This window comes from Harpia harpyja, chromosome W, assembly GCF_026419915.1.
Source record: "Harpia harpyja isolate bHarHar1 chromosome W, bHarHar1 primary haplotype, whole genome shotgun sequence".
In the NCBI taxonomy this organism is placed as follows: Eukaryota; Metazoa; Chordata; class Aves; order Accipitriformes; family Accipitridae; genus Harpia; species Harpia harpyja.
Genome location: NC_068968.1, coordinates 30,968,155 through 30,983,220, shown reverse-complemented (window position 1 = coordinate 30,983,220; position 15,066 = coordinate 30,968,155). Strand labels below are relative to the sequence as shown.

The window sequence follows — 15,066 nt, the reverse complement described above, 5'->3', positions numbered from 1 at the left end:
CTGGGGGAAGAAGGAGGAAGTGGGGGACATTCAGAGTGATGGTGTTTGTCTTCCCAAGTAACCGTTACGCGTGATGGAGCCCTGCTTTCCTCGAGATGACTGAACACCTGCCTGCCGATGGGAAGTAGTGAATTAATTCCTTGTTTTGCTTTGCTTGCGTGCGCAGCTTTTGCTTTACCTATTAAACTGTCTTTATCTCAACCCATGAGTTTTCTCACTTTTGCCCTTCTGATTCTCTCCCCCATCCCACCGGGGGGGGGAGTGAGTGAGCGGCTGTGTGGTGCTTTGTTGCTGGCTGGGGTTAAACCATGACAGGCATCATCATCCATCTGCTTCTTTCTTGATCTAAACATCCCTGGAGTCAGTCTTGCTACAGTTACTTATCTATGATGCCAGATGATGGGAGGGTTTCACAGGGCTGTTAGAGGAGCTAGGATGCTGGCATTATCTCTCGGTAGTCCAGGGGTATCCTTTATTCTTCAGGGTGGGGGCTGTCCTTCTCCTCCTTGCAATGAGTTGGGGTCCTTTAGTCATGCTTTACTTAACCATGACTGTGCAGTATACAATGTAAACTCTCTCTCTCTCTCTCTCTCTCCCCTAAGAAAGTTCATACAATTCCATACTATAAAGACTAATTGGTACAATAGTTAGGGAATGAGATTTTCCTAACATTATCCTGAGTAATCTCATTTCTTTCAACAGAACTCAAATGGATAAAGCGCAGCTGCTTACATGGTTTAAGATAAGATCTTTCTCAGGGGATGAGGATTAGAAGTATTATGTCCTATTCTTGCAGACCAGTCATTTAACCAAGTGCAGTAGTATTCACAATCACTAAAGCAGTTTTTCTCATGTAAATAAAGTATTTGCAGGCCATCTCCCTATATTACTATTTCTAAATTGTTTTTCTTTTTCTCTCTGGGACTTAGCTCACAAATTCTTAAATTCTTCCAAAAAGTCAGATGTCAATAGTGTCTAGATAGTAAGCATTAGCTAATATACCTATACTTCATTTGAACTGTTGTTGTTGTTTCTGTTATATTGAAGACAAGTTTTTAAAAGTATCTTTTGAGTTTCAATTTGGTCAAAGTACAGCATTCATCCACTCAGCACTTTGTGAGGACTTTGTTAATATTTGCTGTATTAAAGTTAGTTTCTAAACTTTGTCCAATGGATAATAGGAAGAATGAGTCTTGTTCTACAGACTGTAGGCTCTTTGGGGCAAAGGCTGCATCTCTCCAGCGTTTGCAAAGTGCCTAATAAAGACTAAAAGGAAAGGATACAGTCATACATACTGTTTTCTTTCAGCCTCTTTCCAATCACATAATGAGAAAGTCATAAATATATAAATAGAAATCTGTGTCATCTTGAAACCATGGAAATGTCATGCATAATTTTATCTGTACTGCTCAAGCTTGAGATGCAAGAAGTTGTTGTGGAGAGTTCTCTCCTTGGAGATTCTGACTGCTGAGTTTAGAAAGAATGTCTCTCATTCCTGCTGACATCTGAGGAAGTTTCAGGCCTCATTTCTTGGCACGAGGTCATTGAGTGAGACTTTACAAATCTGCCACTCACTAAATTTGTGTTTTGGAACTCCGAATTACCAATTGCAAATAACAAAGAAGTTTTCAAATAGAAGAGATTTATGACATTGGAAGTTCTAACAAAAGGGACAATATCTCTTCTTAGACTAATAAATGTAGATGGAAAAGGAACAGGCAAACTTTTGGGTATTTCATCAGGTCTGAAAAAGTTGTCCACTACTCTAATAAAAGACATATCTTGAGACCAACATAGATAGCTACAATAACGCTGTTACTGTAAGATCTAATAGCTTGCTTCTCATTTATCAGATTTGATAGGGAATGGGACATTTTCCAGCATATCCATGTTTCCTTTTTCTTCACAAAATAAAAATAGTAGTGACGCTTTGGTTGTGTAGATATGAGATGAATTATACTCTATTCACATTTTTACTCTATACTTAGACTCAACCCATTGCTCTTTATTATATCTCTAAATCATTTTCAGAGTTCTTTTTAAGATGTAAAAATGTAGACTAAGAAACTGAAATAATCTATTCCAAATACACAAACATTTTTCATCCAGAAGCATACTTCTCTGGCCTCTATGTTTTTTGTGGATGGCACTACCCTTATATCCTTACTGCCTTTCTAATTTTTTGTAGTATTCCTGTTTTGATCTTCTGTTTCTGGAAGCTTCTCAAATAACTGGCATGTACACATTTTATCTAGAAATTATGATTCAACCACTTTGGGAATAATTGTGTACCCTTTGACATTAAAACATTAAAATATCTAATCATAATTTTAGTTGCTGTGATTAGGAAGATCAAATAATATATACTATTTTCTTTAAATTTCTGGCAAGTGTACTAATTTAGCATAGCACTTAGGTGTTTAATGGTTTTCCACTAGACTGACTATTTTTTTGACTTCTTCAAGATTCACACCCATCTCTAATGTTCATATGGCTAGACTATAAATCAACTCTGAAATACCTTTAAGTAGTCATCTATCACACCGAGTATGCTACAGAAGCAGAATAAAGTAAAAAGCTGTGAAAGGCAAGGCACTAACTGCAATACGACTTGCTTAGAAGAATGAACACTACCTGAGACTATGAGCTTTTACCTCAGGGTCAATGTGACCTAAAGACCTGACCTAAGCCAGCTCTCACTGTCTGAGAACACCCCATACCAATGATAAAACAATAGAAGATTTACCCTTCAATGAAATCGGACATATAACCATGGCCAAAACTGCAATCGACCAGAAGCCAGGATAAACCCCCCCACACCTGCACAGGACATCGGTTTAGAACAATGAAGATGAACACACCACTGACCATACGTCCACGCCACCTGCACGGGACAAGTACACACAGATTACGCAAGCAATAGTAACTGATCAGCCCACCCCTTAACGTGAGTAATTTGATTGGTCTATGCAACTGTATTTTAACATATATAAACCCTGGTTTCCTTTTTATTGGGGTCGTCCATGCATTAGGCTGGGGCACTGTTGCAGAAGAATTATTGAGATGAGTCATCGTCGTGGAGTTAACCAAAAGGTTTTATTAAACAACGATTAAACGATGATTAAATGGCGGTCAAGCACTCTACTACTTACTACATGTCTAATAATTAAGCCATAGCTTGATGTGTAAAAAATGTCACTGACCTCGCTGTAGACATCAGATGCTGGGTAAGGGATCTCTCAGACCTGAGGGTAACCTTGAGAGGCATCCCTACTCAAGGGGAGATCACCGCTGCACGGCCAGCTGCTATGGAGGGAGAACTCAATGGAGCCTGATGGCTGCAGATATTTATAGCGTAAAGTGGTTGGCTCGTAGTCAGGTTCTCTGCTATGTTCATGCAGTTTCTGCCGCTTGTCAGCCCAGTCTCCAGCCAAACCGTTTTTGTGGGTTTGGTGCTGGGTTCTCGCCGATAGCCTTACACAATAGGATTAACTTTGGTTAGACCTACTTGTTGAGCATCTGCCTGGACCAAAGTTCAGTTAGTTCAAACAGGAGGAGTGCACCCATCACCCTATGCTGGTCACAGCTGATTCCAGCCATCTTAACAATGGACCTACCACAGGCCAAAGCTGAGCCAGAGAAGTTTGTGGTGCCTCTATGAAAACATATTTAAGAAAGGGCGGTAAATATCAAGGGAAAAAAGAAACAAGGCCAGAACAGTAGGGGGAACTCCACGCTGGAGCAGGTACACCCCTGAAGGGACTGCAGCCTGTGGAGGAACCCATGCTGGAGCAGAGGAAATGAGTAGAAGGAAAGAGCAGCAGAAGATAAGAGTAAGGAACAAGGAGTGGCAAAAAGAAACCATTGTGTCCTGACCCCAACCTCCTGCACCACCTGTGGCCTCACTGTGAAGAGACTGAGTGTAAGATGCACTGATAACAAGGGGAGTGGGGACTATGAAGGGGGGACAAGAGGTGTCTGGACTGAAGTTGAGCCTGGGAAAGGCGGAGGAAAAGTGTTTTCCTTAACTGTTTGTCTTCCCCCCCCCCCCCCCCAACACCCACCGGGGGGGGGAGTGAGTGAGCGGCTGTGTGGTGCTTAGTTGCTGGCTGGGGTTAAACCACAACACTGCAAACCAGAAGTCCCTTCATCAGGGTCAGAAGTAATATCAGCCCTTCTATTCTGCCCAATAGAAACTGGAGCAGTAATTTTCCTGTATGGACACCTTTTGGCTGTTGTGGGCAAAACAGACTCAACTTGAGCAATTTAACTTAATTTAAAACATTTAATTACTGATTTGGGTATTGGGGGGGGGGGGGAAGACAAACAGTTAAGGAAAACACTTTTCCTCCGCCTTTCCCAGGCTCAACTTCAGTCCAGACACCTCTTGTCCCCCCTTCATAGTCCCCACTCCCCTTGTTATCAGTGCATCTTACACTCAGTCTCTTCACAGTGAGGCCACAGGTGGTGCAGGAGGTTGGGGTCAGGACACAATGGTTTCTTTTTGCCACTCCTTGTTCCTTACTCTTATCTTCTGCTGCTCTTTCCTTCTACTCATTTCCTCTGCTCCAGCATGGGTTCCTCCACAGGCTGCAGTCCCTTCAGGGGTGTACCTGCTCCAGCGTGGAGTTCCCCCTACTGTTCTGGCCTTGTTTCTTTTTTCCCTTGATATTTACCGCCCTTTCTTAAATATGTTTTCATAGAGGCACCACAAACTTCTCTGGCTCAGCTTTGGCCTGTGGTAGGTCCATTGTTAAGATGGCTGGAATCAGCTGTGACCAGCATAGGGTGATGGGTGCACTCCTCCTGTTTGAACTAACTGAACTTTGGTCCAGGCAGATGCTCAACAAGTAGGTCTAACCAAAGTTAATCCTATTGTGTAAGGCTATCGGCGAGAACCCAGCACCAAACCCACAAAAACGGTTTGGCTGGAGACTGGGCTGACAAGCGGCAGAAACTGCATGAACATAGCAGAGAACCTGACTACGAGCCAACCACTTTACGCTATAAATATCTGCAGCCATCAGGCTCCATTGAGTTCTCCCTCCATAGCAGCTGGCCGTGCAGCGGTGATCTCCCCTTGAGTAGGGATGCCTCTCAAGGTTACCCTCAGGTCTGAGAGATCCCTTACCCAGCATCTGATGTCTACAGCGAGGTCAGTGACATTTTTTACACATCAAGCTATGGCTTAATTATTAGACATGTAGTAAGTAGTAGAGTGCTTGACCGCCATTTAATCATCGTTTAATCGTTGTTTAATAAAACCTTTTGGTTAACTCCACGACGATGACTCATCTCAATAATTCTTCTGCAACAGTGCCCCAGCCTAATGCATGGACGACCCCAATAAAAAGGAAACCAGGGTTTATATATGTTAAAATACAGTTGCATAGACCAATCAAATTACTCACGTTAAGGGGTGGGCTGATCAGTTACTATTGCTTGCGTAATCTGTGTGTACTTGTCCCGTGCAGGTGGCGTGGACGTATGGTCAGTGGTGTGTTCATCTTCATTGTTCTAAACCGATGTCCTGTGCAGGTGTGGGGGGGTTTATCCTGGCTTCTGGTCGATTGCAGTTTTGGCCATGGTTATATGTCCGATTTCATTGAAGGGTAAATCTTCTATTGTTTTATCATTGGTATGGGGTGTTCTCAGACAGTGAGAGCTGGCTTAGGTCAGGTCTTTAGGTCACATTGACCCTGAGGTAAAAGCTCATAGTCTCAGGTAGTGTTCATTCTTCTAAGCAAGTCGTATTGCAGTTAGTGCCTTGCCTTTCACAGCTTTTTACTTTATTCTGCTTCTGTAGCATACTCGGTGTGATAGATGACTACTTAAAGGTATTTCAGAGTTGATTTATAGTCTAGCCATATGAACATTAGAGATGGGTGTGAATCTTGAAGAAGTCAAAAAAATAGTCAGTCTAGTGGAAAACCATTAAACACCTAAGTGCTATGCTAAATTAGTACACTTGCCAGAAATTTAAAGAAAATAGTATATATTATTTGATCTTCCTAATCACAGCAACTAAAATTATGATTAGATATTTTAATGTTTTAATGTCAAAGGGTACACAATTATTCCCAAAGTGGTTGAATCATAATTTCTAGATAAAATGTGTACATGCCAGTTATTTGAGAAGCTTCCAGAAACAGAAGATCAAAACAGGAATACTACAAAAAATTAGAAAGGCAGTAAGGATATAAGGGTAGTGCCATCCACAAAAAACATAGAGGCCAGAGAAGTATGCTTCTGGATGAAAAATGTTTGTGTATTTGGAATAGATTATTTCAGTTTCTTAGTCTACATTTTTACATCTTAAAAAGAACTCTGAAAATGATTTAGAGATATAATAAAGAGCAATGGGTTGAGTCTAAGTATAGAGTAAAAATGTGAATAGAGTATAATTCATCTCATATCTACACAACCAAAGCGTCACTACTATTTTTATTTTGTGAAGAAAAAGGAAACATGGATATGCTGGAAAATGTCCCATTCCCTATCAAATCTGATAAATGAGAAGCAAGCTATTAGATCTTACAGTAACAGCGTTATTGTAGCTATCTATGTTGGTCTCAAGATATGTCTTTTATTAGAGTAGTGGACAACTTTTTCAGACCTGATGAAATACCCAAAAGTTTGCCTGTTCCTTTTCCATCTACATTTATTAGTCTAAGAAGAGATATTGTCCCTTTTGTTAGAACTTCCAATGTCATAAATCTCTTCTATTTGAAAACTTCTTTGTTATTTGCAATTGGTAATTCGGAGTTCCAAAACACAAATTTAGTGAGTGGCAGATTTGTAAAGTCTCACTCAATGACCTCGTGCCAAGAAATGAGGCCTGAAACTTCCTCAGATGTCAGCAGGAATGAGAGACATTCTTTCTAAACTCAGCAGTCAGAATCTCCAAGGAGAGAACTCTCCACAACAACTTCTTGCATCTCAAGCTTGAGCAGTACAGATAAAATTATGCATGACATTTCCATGGTTTCAAGATGACACAGATTTCTATTTATATATTTATGACTTTCTCATTATGTGATTGGAAAGAGGCTGAAAGAAAACAGTATGTATGACTGTATCCTTTCCTTTTAGTCTTTATTAGGCACTTTGCAAACGCTGGAGAGATGCAGCCTTTGCCCCAAAGAGCCTACAGTCTGTAGAACAAGACTCATTCTTCCTATTATCCATTGGACAAAGTTTAGAAACTAACTTTAATACAGCAAATATTAACAAAGTCCTCACAAAGTGCTGAGTGGATGAATGCTGTACTTTGACCAAATTGAAACTCAAAAGATACTTTTAAAAACTTGTCTTCAATATAACAGAAACAACAACAACAGTTCAAATGAAGTATAGGTATATTAGCTAATGCTTACTATCTAGACACTATTGACATCTGACTTTTTGGAAGAATTTAAGAATTTGTGAGCTAAGTCCCAGAGAGAAAAAGAAAAACAATTTAGAAATAGTAATATAGGGAGATGGCCTGCAAATACTTTATTTACATGAGAAAAACTGCTTTAGTGATTGTGAATACTACTGCACTTGGTTAAATGACTGGTCTGCAAGAATAGGACATAATACTTCTAATCCTCATCCCCTGAGAAAGATCTTATCTTAAACCATGTAAGCAGCTGCGCTTTATCCATTTGAGTTCTGTTGAAAGAAATGAGATTACTCAGGATAATGTTAGGAAAATCTCATTCCCTAACTATTGTACCAATTAGTCTTTATAGTATGGAATTGTATGAACTTTCTTAGGGGAGAGAGAGAGAGAGAGAGAGAGTTTACATTGTATACTGCACAGTCATGGTTAAGTAAAGCATGACTAAAGGACCCCAACTCATTGCAAGGAGGAGAAGGACAGCCCCCACCCTGAAGAATAAAGGATACCCCTGGACTACCGAGAGATAATGCCAGCATCCTAGCTCCTCTAACAGCCCTGTGAAACCCTCCCATCATCTGGCATCATAGATAAGTAACTGTAGCAAGACTGACTCCAGGGATGTTTAGATCAAGAAAGAAGCAGATGGATGATGATGCCTGTCATGGTTTAACCCCAGCCAGCAACAAAGCACCACACAGCCGCTCACTCACTCCCCCCCCCGGTGGGATGGGGGAGAGAATCAGAAGGGCAAAAGTGAGAAAACTCATGGGTTGAGATAAAGACAGTTTAATAGGTAAAGCAAAAGCTGCGCACGCAAGCAAAGCAAAACAAGGAATTAATTCACTACTTCCCATCGGCAGGCAGGTGTTCAGTCATCTCGAGGAAAGCAGGGCTCCATCACGCGTAACGGTTACTTGGGAAGACAAACACCATCACTCTGAATGTCCCCCACTTCCTCCTTCTTCCCCCAGTTTTATATGCTGAGCATGACATCATATGGTATGGAATATCCCTTTGGTCTGTTGGGGTCAGCTGTCCCAGCTGTGTCCCCTCCCAACTTTTTGTGCACCCCTAGCCTACTCACTGGCGGAGTGGTATGAGGAGCAGAAAAGGCCTTGACTCTGTAAGCACTGCTCAGCAATAATGAAAACATCTCTGTATTATCAACACTGTTTTCATCACAAAACCAAAACATAGCCCCATACTAGCTACTACGGAGAAAATTAACTCTATCCCAGCCAAACCCAGCACATTCTCCACCCCTTTTTCCATACCATTTACATCATGCTCAGGTCCCACACTATCCAATACAACCTCATTAACGACCACCCCCCTTCCCATCCTTTGATATAATACACAGATATCATTCATCCCTTTAGTCTATGGACCACCCCTGTAAAATGTCCATAAAATGTCCACAAATGTCCACAAAATGTCCATTGAGTTCATTTAGTCCATGACTTTGGGCTCCATCTGTTATGGTGGTCACTCAGGACAGGAGAGGTGGTGTCTTTCGTGGAGTTATTGGGCACCAAAGCCAGCTCTGGTCGGGTCACTGCTGCACTCGCACTGCTTCTTGTAAGGCTTGTCCTCCACTGGTTCAGGCGGTTCCTGCTATAGTAATTCCTAGAACATGCAACTCAAATCATGGGTTACAACAATTTAAAAGTATTTGCATTACAATCTCCACCTCTGGTCCCTTTGGACCAGACCATTGGGTTTAACATTGCAATGAACTCCTCCCCTTGCCCCTGCTCTGGCTTGCACTTATCCACAGACTGCAGTCCCCTTAAGGGTGTACCTGCTCCGAGTGGAGCCTTATCTATGAGCCACAGTCTCTCCAGAGCTATACCTGCTGTGGCATAGACTTATCCACAGCCACAGCCGCTTTGAGGTGCACTTGTTCCAGCATGGCCTTCTCCATGGGCCGCAATGCCTTCAGAAATATAACTGCTCCAGCATGGCCTTACCCACAGCCACAGTCCCTTCAGAAGTAAACCTGCTCCAACATAGCCTTACCTATGGCTGCAGTCCCTCCAGGGGGTGTACCTGCTCCGTCGTGGGTTTATCCATGGCCACACGCTTTGAGGTGCTCCAGCATGACCTCATGCACAGCCACGGATGCTTCAAGGTGTACCTGCTACAGCATGGACTTATCCACAGCCACAGATGCTTCGAGGTGTGCCTTCTCCAGCGTGGACTTATCCTTGGGCCATAATCCCTTCAGAGGTATACCTGCTGCGGCACAGACATAACCACGGCCACAGACGTTTCGAGATGCACCTGCTCTGGCGTGGACTTATGCACGATCACAGACACTTTGGGGTGTCCTGCTCCTGCGTGGACTGATCCATAGGTCACAGTCCCTTCGACTCGAGTTCACACTGGAGTTCCATCCTGTCCAGTACAGCAGCACAGAAACAGCAGCGATGCCCTGGCCATCTGCCAGCCCAGGCACGTCACCATTGCTGTTATCAAAATGTTCCCAGGCACTGCAGAATAAGATGATCAGCAGTACAGCAAGCAGCGAAAGCAAAAAGCAGCCACTAACAAGCACTAGGCTCTAATTTACAGTAAGGCAAGCAAGCCCTGTGGCAAGCACAGGAGCCTGTCAATTAATAGCTAAACAGCAATAACAGCTATAAATTCGATCTAGCACATTCCAATCAAATTTGTCGTTATCTTGAACCCTTCGAGCCCCACGTTAGGCGCCAAGAAGGACTGTCATGGTTTAACCCCAGCCAGCAATTAAGCCCCACACAGCCGCTCGCTCACTTCCCCCGTGGTGGGATGGGGGAGAGAATCGGAAGGGTAAAAGTGAGAAAACTCGTGGGTTGAGATAAAGACAGTTTAATAGGTAAAGCAGAAGCCGCGCTTACAAGCAAAGCAAAACAAGGAATTCATTCACTACTTCCCATCGCAGGCAGGTGTTCAGCCATCTCCAGAATTTTAGAATTATGCCATATAATTATAGTTGCTTTGCAAAACAGCAGTGTGTGCGTTAAGTAATGATTAGTCAAATCATGTTGTAACTGAATGCTTGAAACATATAAGAACCACGTGTAAAACCACATTTGGGGTGCCCCAATTTGAATGGGACACCTCATGTGCGTGAATAAAAGAATTACTCTTGTAATTCTATACTTTGTGTCCTAGCTTCTCTCCTTAGTTGGCACAGGGCAGTTTCAAAAGTTTTGTGACAGTAACAACCATATATATGGATGAGATTCCTAAAATACAAACATTTTGGGACACAGACTTTGTGTTTTATGAGAAGGAAGACTTTGTTGGATTTAAACAAAAATGACCAGCCTTATTAAACTATTTTATCACAGTAACAATTTCAAATGACAGCTACCAGCAAACGTCCAGCTTCTCGACTTATCTAGATGCCCTAACATGGTGCACCTACAGCTGTCTCCTTTCATAGGAAGGGGAGAGAAACCAAAAGCTGGGCAAGTTGCGTGCAGTGACGTACCGTTAATAATGTGCGAGCTGCAGCGATGCAGACGCGCCTACTACCCCTTTTCCCCCCCGCCTCCTTTCCTAGCTCTTCCAATCACGTGGCGCGAGGAGGCGGGGGTTGGGGTGTCACGTGAGAGCAGGAGGCTGGGGCTGGTGACCCAGGCTGGAGGGGAAGATGGCGGCGGAGAGACAGTCTCCGCTATTGGCGGGTGTACGGCCCGTCGACTTCGAGGTGCTGGAGGATGGCAAGAACGTCTTTGCTAGTCCCGTGTCCACTTTGGAGGTGAGAGCCCGCTCGTCCTGCAACCGCCCTCTCTCCTTCCCTGGTGCAGTCTATTACTGCGGGGCCCAGCCGTTGCCCAGACCCCTGCGGTGGAGTGTGATGGTGCTGGCGCCCATCAGGCCCTCCCTGACTACCAGGGGTCCCTTCCCACCCCCATCTCGGCCTCGAGCTGCGGCCCTCGCCGCTCTGTTCTCTGGGAGCGGCGGCTCCTTGGCCCTTGCCTTCTGGTGGGGAGAGTCACCTCACCAGGGGCCCTCCGGGGCCCTCAGCTAAGTCTTTCTCCTGTCAAAAAAAACCCCACGGAAAAGTCTTTCTCCAAGTATCACACCTGCAATTGTTCAGAGAAATCAAGAGTCTGAAAGATCTAAAAATGTGTGGTGAATACATCTATAAACCACTCTTGCTTTCCATGTCAGGAATCTAATAAAAACCCCCCACTACAACTGAATGTGTAAATACTTCCTAGTTCTGAAAAATGCTCATGTGTTTGTTAAAGTGGGAACTTTTTTCTAAGTCGTGGCCATGTTTCACCTGTACTAGTCTCTTATGGAAAACTTTGTTCTCCCTGTACACAGTTATCCATTTAAAAAGAAAATTGTTTGTGTTCCTCTTTTCCTGAAGTTTCCTGTCCCTGACCTTTACAGTAATAGGATCAGTGCATATTTCTTTGTTTTGCTCCGACTGTTGTCTGTCCTTAAAAAGGTCAGTAAGTAAAGAGGCTCTTAAATGTGTTTTTTTAAAGACACTTGCCTTCTCTGAAGTAGCTTAAAAAGTTTTTGGTGTGGTTTTTTTTTTTTTTTTCCTTTTATAGATAATCTGTGCAATGCTACAAAAAAAAATCTGTGGAAAAATACTGTGAAGGAATAACAAATGATGTGATTTGTGAACCTGCAGTTGTCAAGAACTATTTTAATAGACTTCTGTACATCTGTGTGTGGTACAGTGTGTATTATTGGAGTCTTGTTTGTACTTTCAGAAAAACTGCAATAAAACATAATTTCTTTATTGATGTGCTCTTGAATTAAACCCCCAAGAGATGTGATAGAATTAATGCCTAAACCACAGTCTAACAATGAAAAGTCCTCATCTTAATGATTAAAAATAGTTACTGAAAACTTCTATAGCTGGAAAAACTGGTGAAGAAATGCACTTTCTCTGTATTGAGTGGTTTGGTTGACAGTTCTGTTGTGCCGCTTTGTTTTTGTAGTCAGTTTATTTGGAAAAAAAGTAGTTAAGTAGCAAAGGGAAGCCTCACTGCTTAGAGAAACTTTGAAGACAAAGCTTTTTTTGACTTTTAATCAACTAGAGTGCTTAGGAAAGAACCCTGCTCTTGTGAATTTCTAGCAAATTTGGAAGGAAGAGATTACAAAGATTGAGTTTGAACTTCTCCCTAGCTTAAAGCTAGATTGTTTAACTTAAGCGTACAGGGCACCTTAGTCCAGAGAAGAATGATTATGTCATGGTGTGGGTCTAATTAAACTTATGTATTTGAGTGTTGTAGTGGTGTTGTAGTCCTATAATATTCATGAAGTAGCTGTTTCTAAATGGCAATGGCAGCTCTATTAAAACCAGAGCTGACTTAATCCTGATCATATGTTTGTTTGCTGATTAACTAGAGAGGAGAGCATGGCAGGTGACAGTGAGGTCCAAAGCCAATTTATGTGAAGGTTATGGTGCTTTGAGAGGGTTCCAAACTGTTTTAATCTTGGAGCTGTCCCCTTGATTTTTTTGTGATTAATTTCTGTTCTTGCCCCCCCCTCCTTTTTTTTTTTTTCCTTTTTTTCTTGCTTTCATTCTTTTTGCACCTCACAGAAGACATGCTGTTGTGTTTTTACCTATAATTTGGCTAAGCTAAGCAGTGGAAAAGCTGTAAGATTGCTAATAATTCTTCCAAATGGTTTCAGTGTTAGCATTTGTTTTTATAAGAGGAGATTTTGTTAACTCGCCTAACTTTGTTCCAACAAAATATAAATTTCGTGTATATTATGAACAGTTAAAAATAAATGAAACTTTTTGAAATTTCTTATGGCTGCAAGCAGCTGTGTATTGTTTGAATGGAGCTAACTTGTTCACTTAATCTCTGAAAACTAGTATGGAGCGCTTGGAGACTTTTTTGTTTAGTAATTTTTTCTATGTAGAAAAATCTAAATATAAGCCTTTCCAAAAGGACCTTCGTAATCAAACTACATTCAGAATGCTAACAAACTTATTCTAGATATTTCCTGTAGCAGTTTTTCATGTAAATTAAACTTGAGGAAAGTTATTTACTTTTTTTCCTGACAGAAATGAAAAGAGCTGCTGACTAGTTTGTATCCTTTGTTCGTTGTTATCCCACTAGGAGTAGGAAATGGAAACAGCTTACTGGGCTTCCTTTCTGTACATCTTGCTTTGTTTCTTTGCAATGAAAGAATGTTTATTGCAATACTTATATACTGATATGTGACAACTGGTTCTCTGCTATTCACTTTTTTTTTTTTTTTTTTTTTTTTTAACAGTCAAGTCCTTCATCTCCAGAGCCAGCAAGTCTTCCTGCAGAAGACCTCAGCACAAACTTTAATGGTCCAAAGCCAGCAGAAGTCATGCCAGATGATGATAGAGAAGACCTTTTTGCTGGTAACTGCTTTTTTTCTTCTAATGTAGCTGCATAGACTCTTTTCCTCTTGGACTTAAAGGGGTGTGCTTTTGTGAGGAGGAGGAGGAAAATCTTTTTATGCTGTAAAAGGTAATTTCCATGTCTGTAAGGAAATATGAAGCAGTACCCTTGCAATGGAAACTCTGATTTTAAGCTTAAGCAATTTAATATTGTTGTAAATCTTATACCATTGTTCAACCTGTTGAAGATATACTTTCTGGAAAATTCATTAAGTAATGTTTTCCTTTGGATATTAGGAGTATCACTAGTCTCTGTCGATCATTCTTTATTGGATTCAGTGATCACCTATTTAATCGAAGTCCTATGATCTTCTGCAATTATACTGTCAAATTTATGAACTTGAAATAACTTGCAAGAAAAGTGACATACTATAAAAGGAAAAAACAGCTGAGGTTCTTTGCACAAAGTTTGTTCTACTGTTGTTAACACATCTAGCTACTGGTTGAATATTACTGTAAAACTGTTTTGAAGTGTAGCCTTTTCTTTTTGAACTGCAAGTAGAAGACTTAATCTTGCTTATTAGCGAAAATAAAGTGATATGTGGACTTCTCTTTAGGGGTAGATGAGTCTTGTTTAAATTTCAATAGTAAATTAAAATTGGGGATTTTTTTCACCAATTTGTGTGTTGTCGTCTCAGCAGTAAGCACTTTATTACACTCTTGACAATACATATTTTTGTAACGGAACTATTAAGAATTACATACTGAAGTAATGGCACTTTGAGAAGCTTATTTGATAGAAAAGTTAAATTTAAATGTCTTAAGATCTTGACAGTGATGTACAGGATTTTTTTCTTGTGGGACTCTAGCTTTAGTTAAGTTTGATTACTAAATACAGGTTTCTCTGTGATATGTACTGTCGCTGCATAGTGTGGGCAGTGTTAGCTAGTTAATAACTCGTTCTGCTGATGGTAATATGGCATGTCTTGTTATGTAATAATATTCAAGTTTGTGTGTGTGTAAAAACATGAGGTGAGTTAAAGCCTTGTTTTCTACTGTATAACCATTTTATAGCTGTCCCAGTCCTTTTTTCCAATTATGAAGACTGATAATTCAGATCATATTGCAAGCTGGAGGGTATTTCTACTTATTAAAAGACTTTATTATTATAATAAAAAGATGAGAAACTGACATATGGGATCAGTCCTGGCATTTCACTAGTGTAAGATTTGGTCTCTAATATTTGACAGTACTGGATGTTTTGGAGAGAGATGTATGAAAGTTTTGAAAAGTAATCAATGACACTTATTTTTAATCCTTGGTCAGTCACTACTTTGAT

At 41.1% G+C, this 15,066-nt stretch overlaps 1 protein-coding gene across 1 annotated transcript; it reads left to right on the top strand.

The window, feature by feature from the left end:
• The first annotated feature begins 10,992 nt into the window (after window positions 1-10,992).
• LOC128136226 (sorting nexin-2-like) lies at window positions 10,993-14,119 on the top strand. Its single transcript, XM_052775454.1, has 2 exons — window positions 10,993-11,135; window positions 13,631-14,119. Exons 1-2 carry the CDS (start codon window positions 11,028-11,030, stop codon window positions 13,781-13,783), a joined length of 261 nt encoding a protein of 86 aa, XP_052631414.1. The 5' UTR covers window positions 10,993-11,027; the 3' UTR covers window positions 13,784-14,119.
• The last annotated feature ends 947 nt before the right edge of the window (window positions 14,120-15,066 follow it).

Coding starts and splice junctions, on each gene's coding strand:
- LOC128136226 (XM_052775454.1), top strand. CDS start 11,028: ATGGCGGCGGAGAGACAGTCTCCGCTATTGGCGGGTGTACGGCCCGTC. Junction 11,136..13,630: donor GTCCCGTGTCCACTTTGGAG/GTGAGAGCCCGC, acceptor TTTTTTTAACAG/TCAAGTCCTTCATCTCCAGA.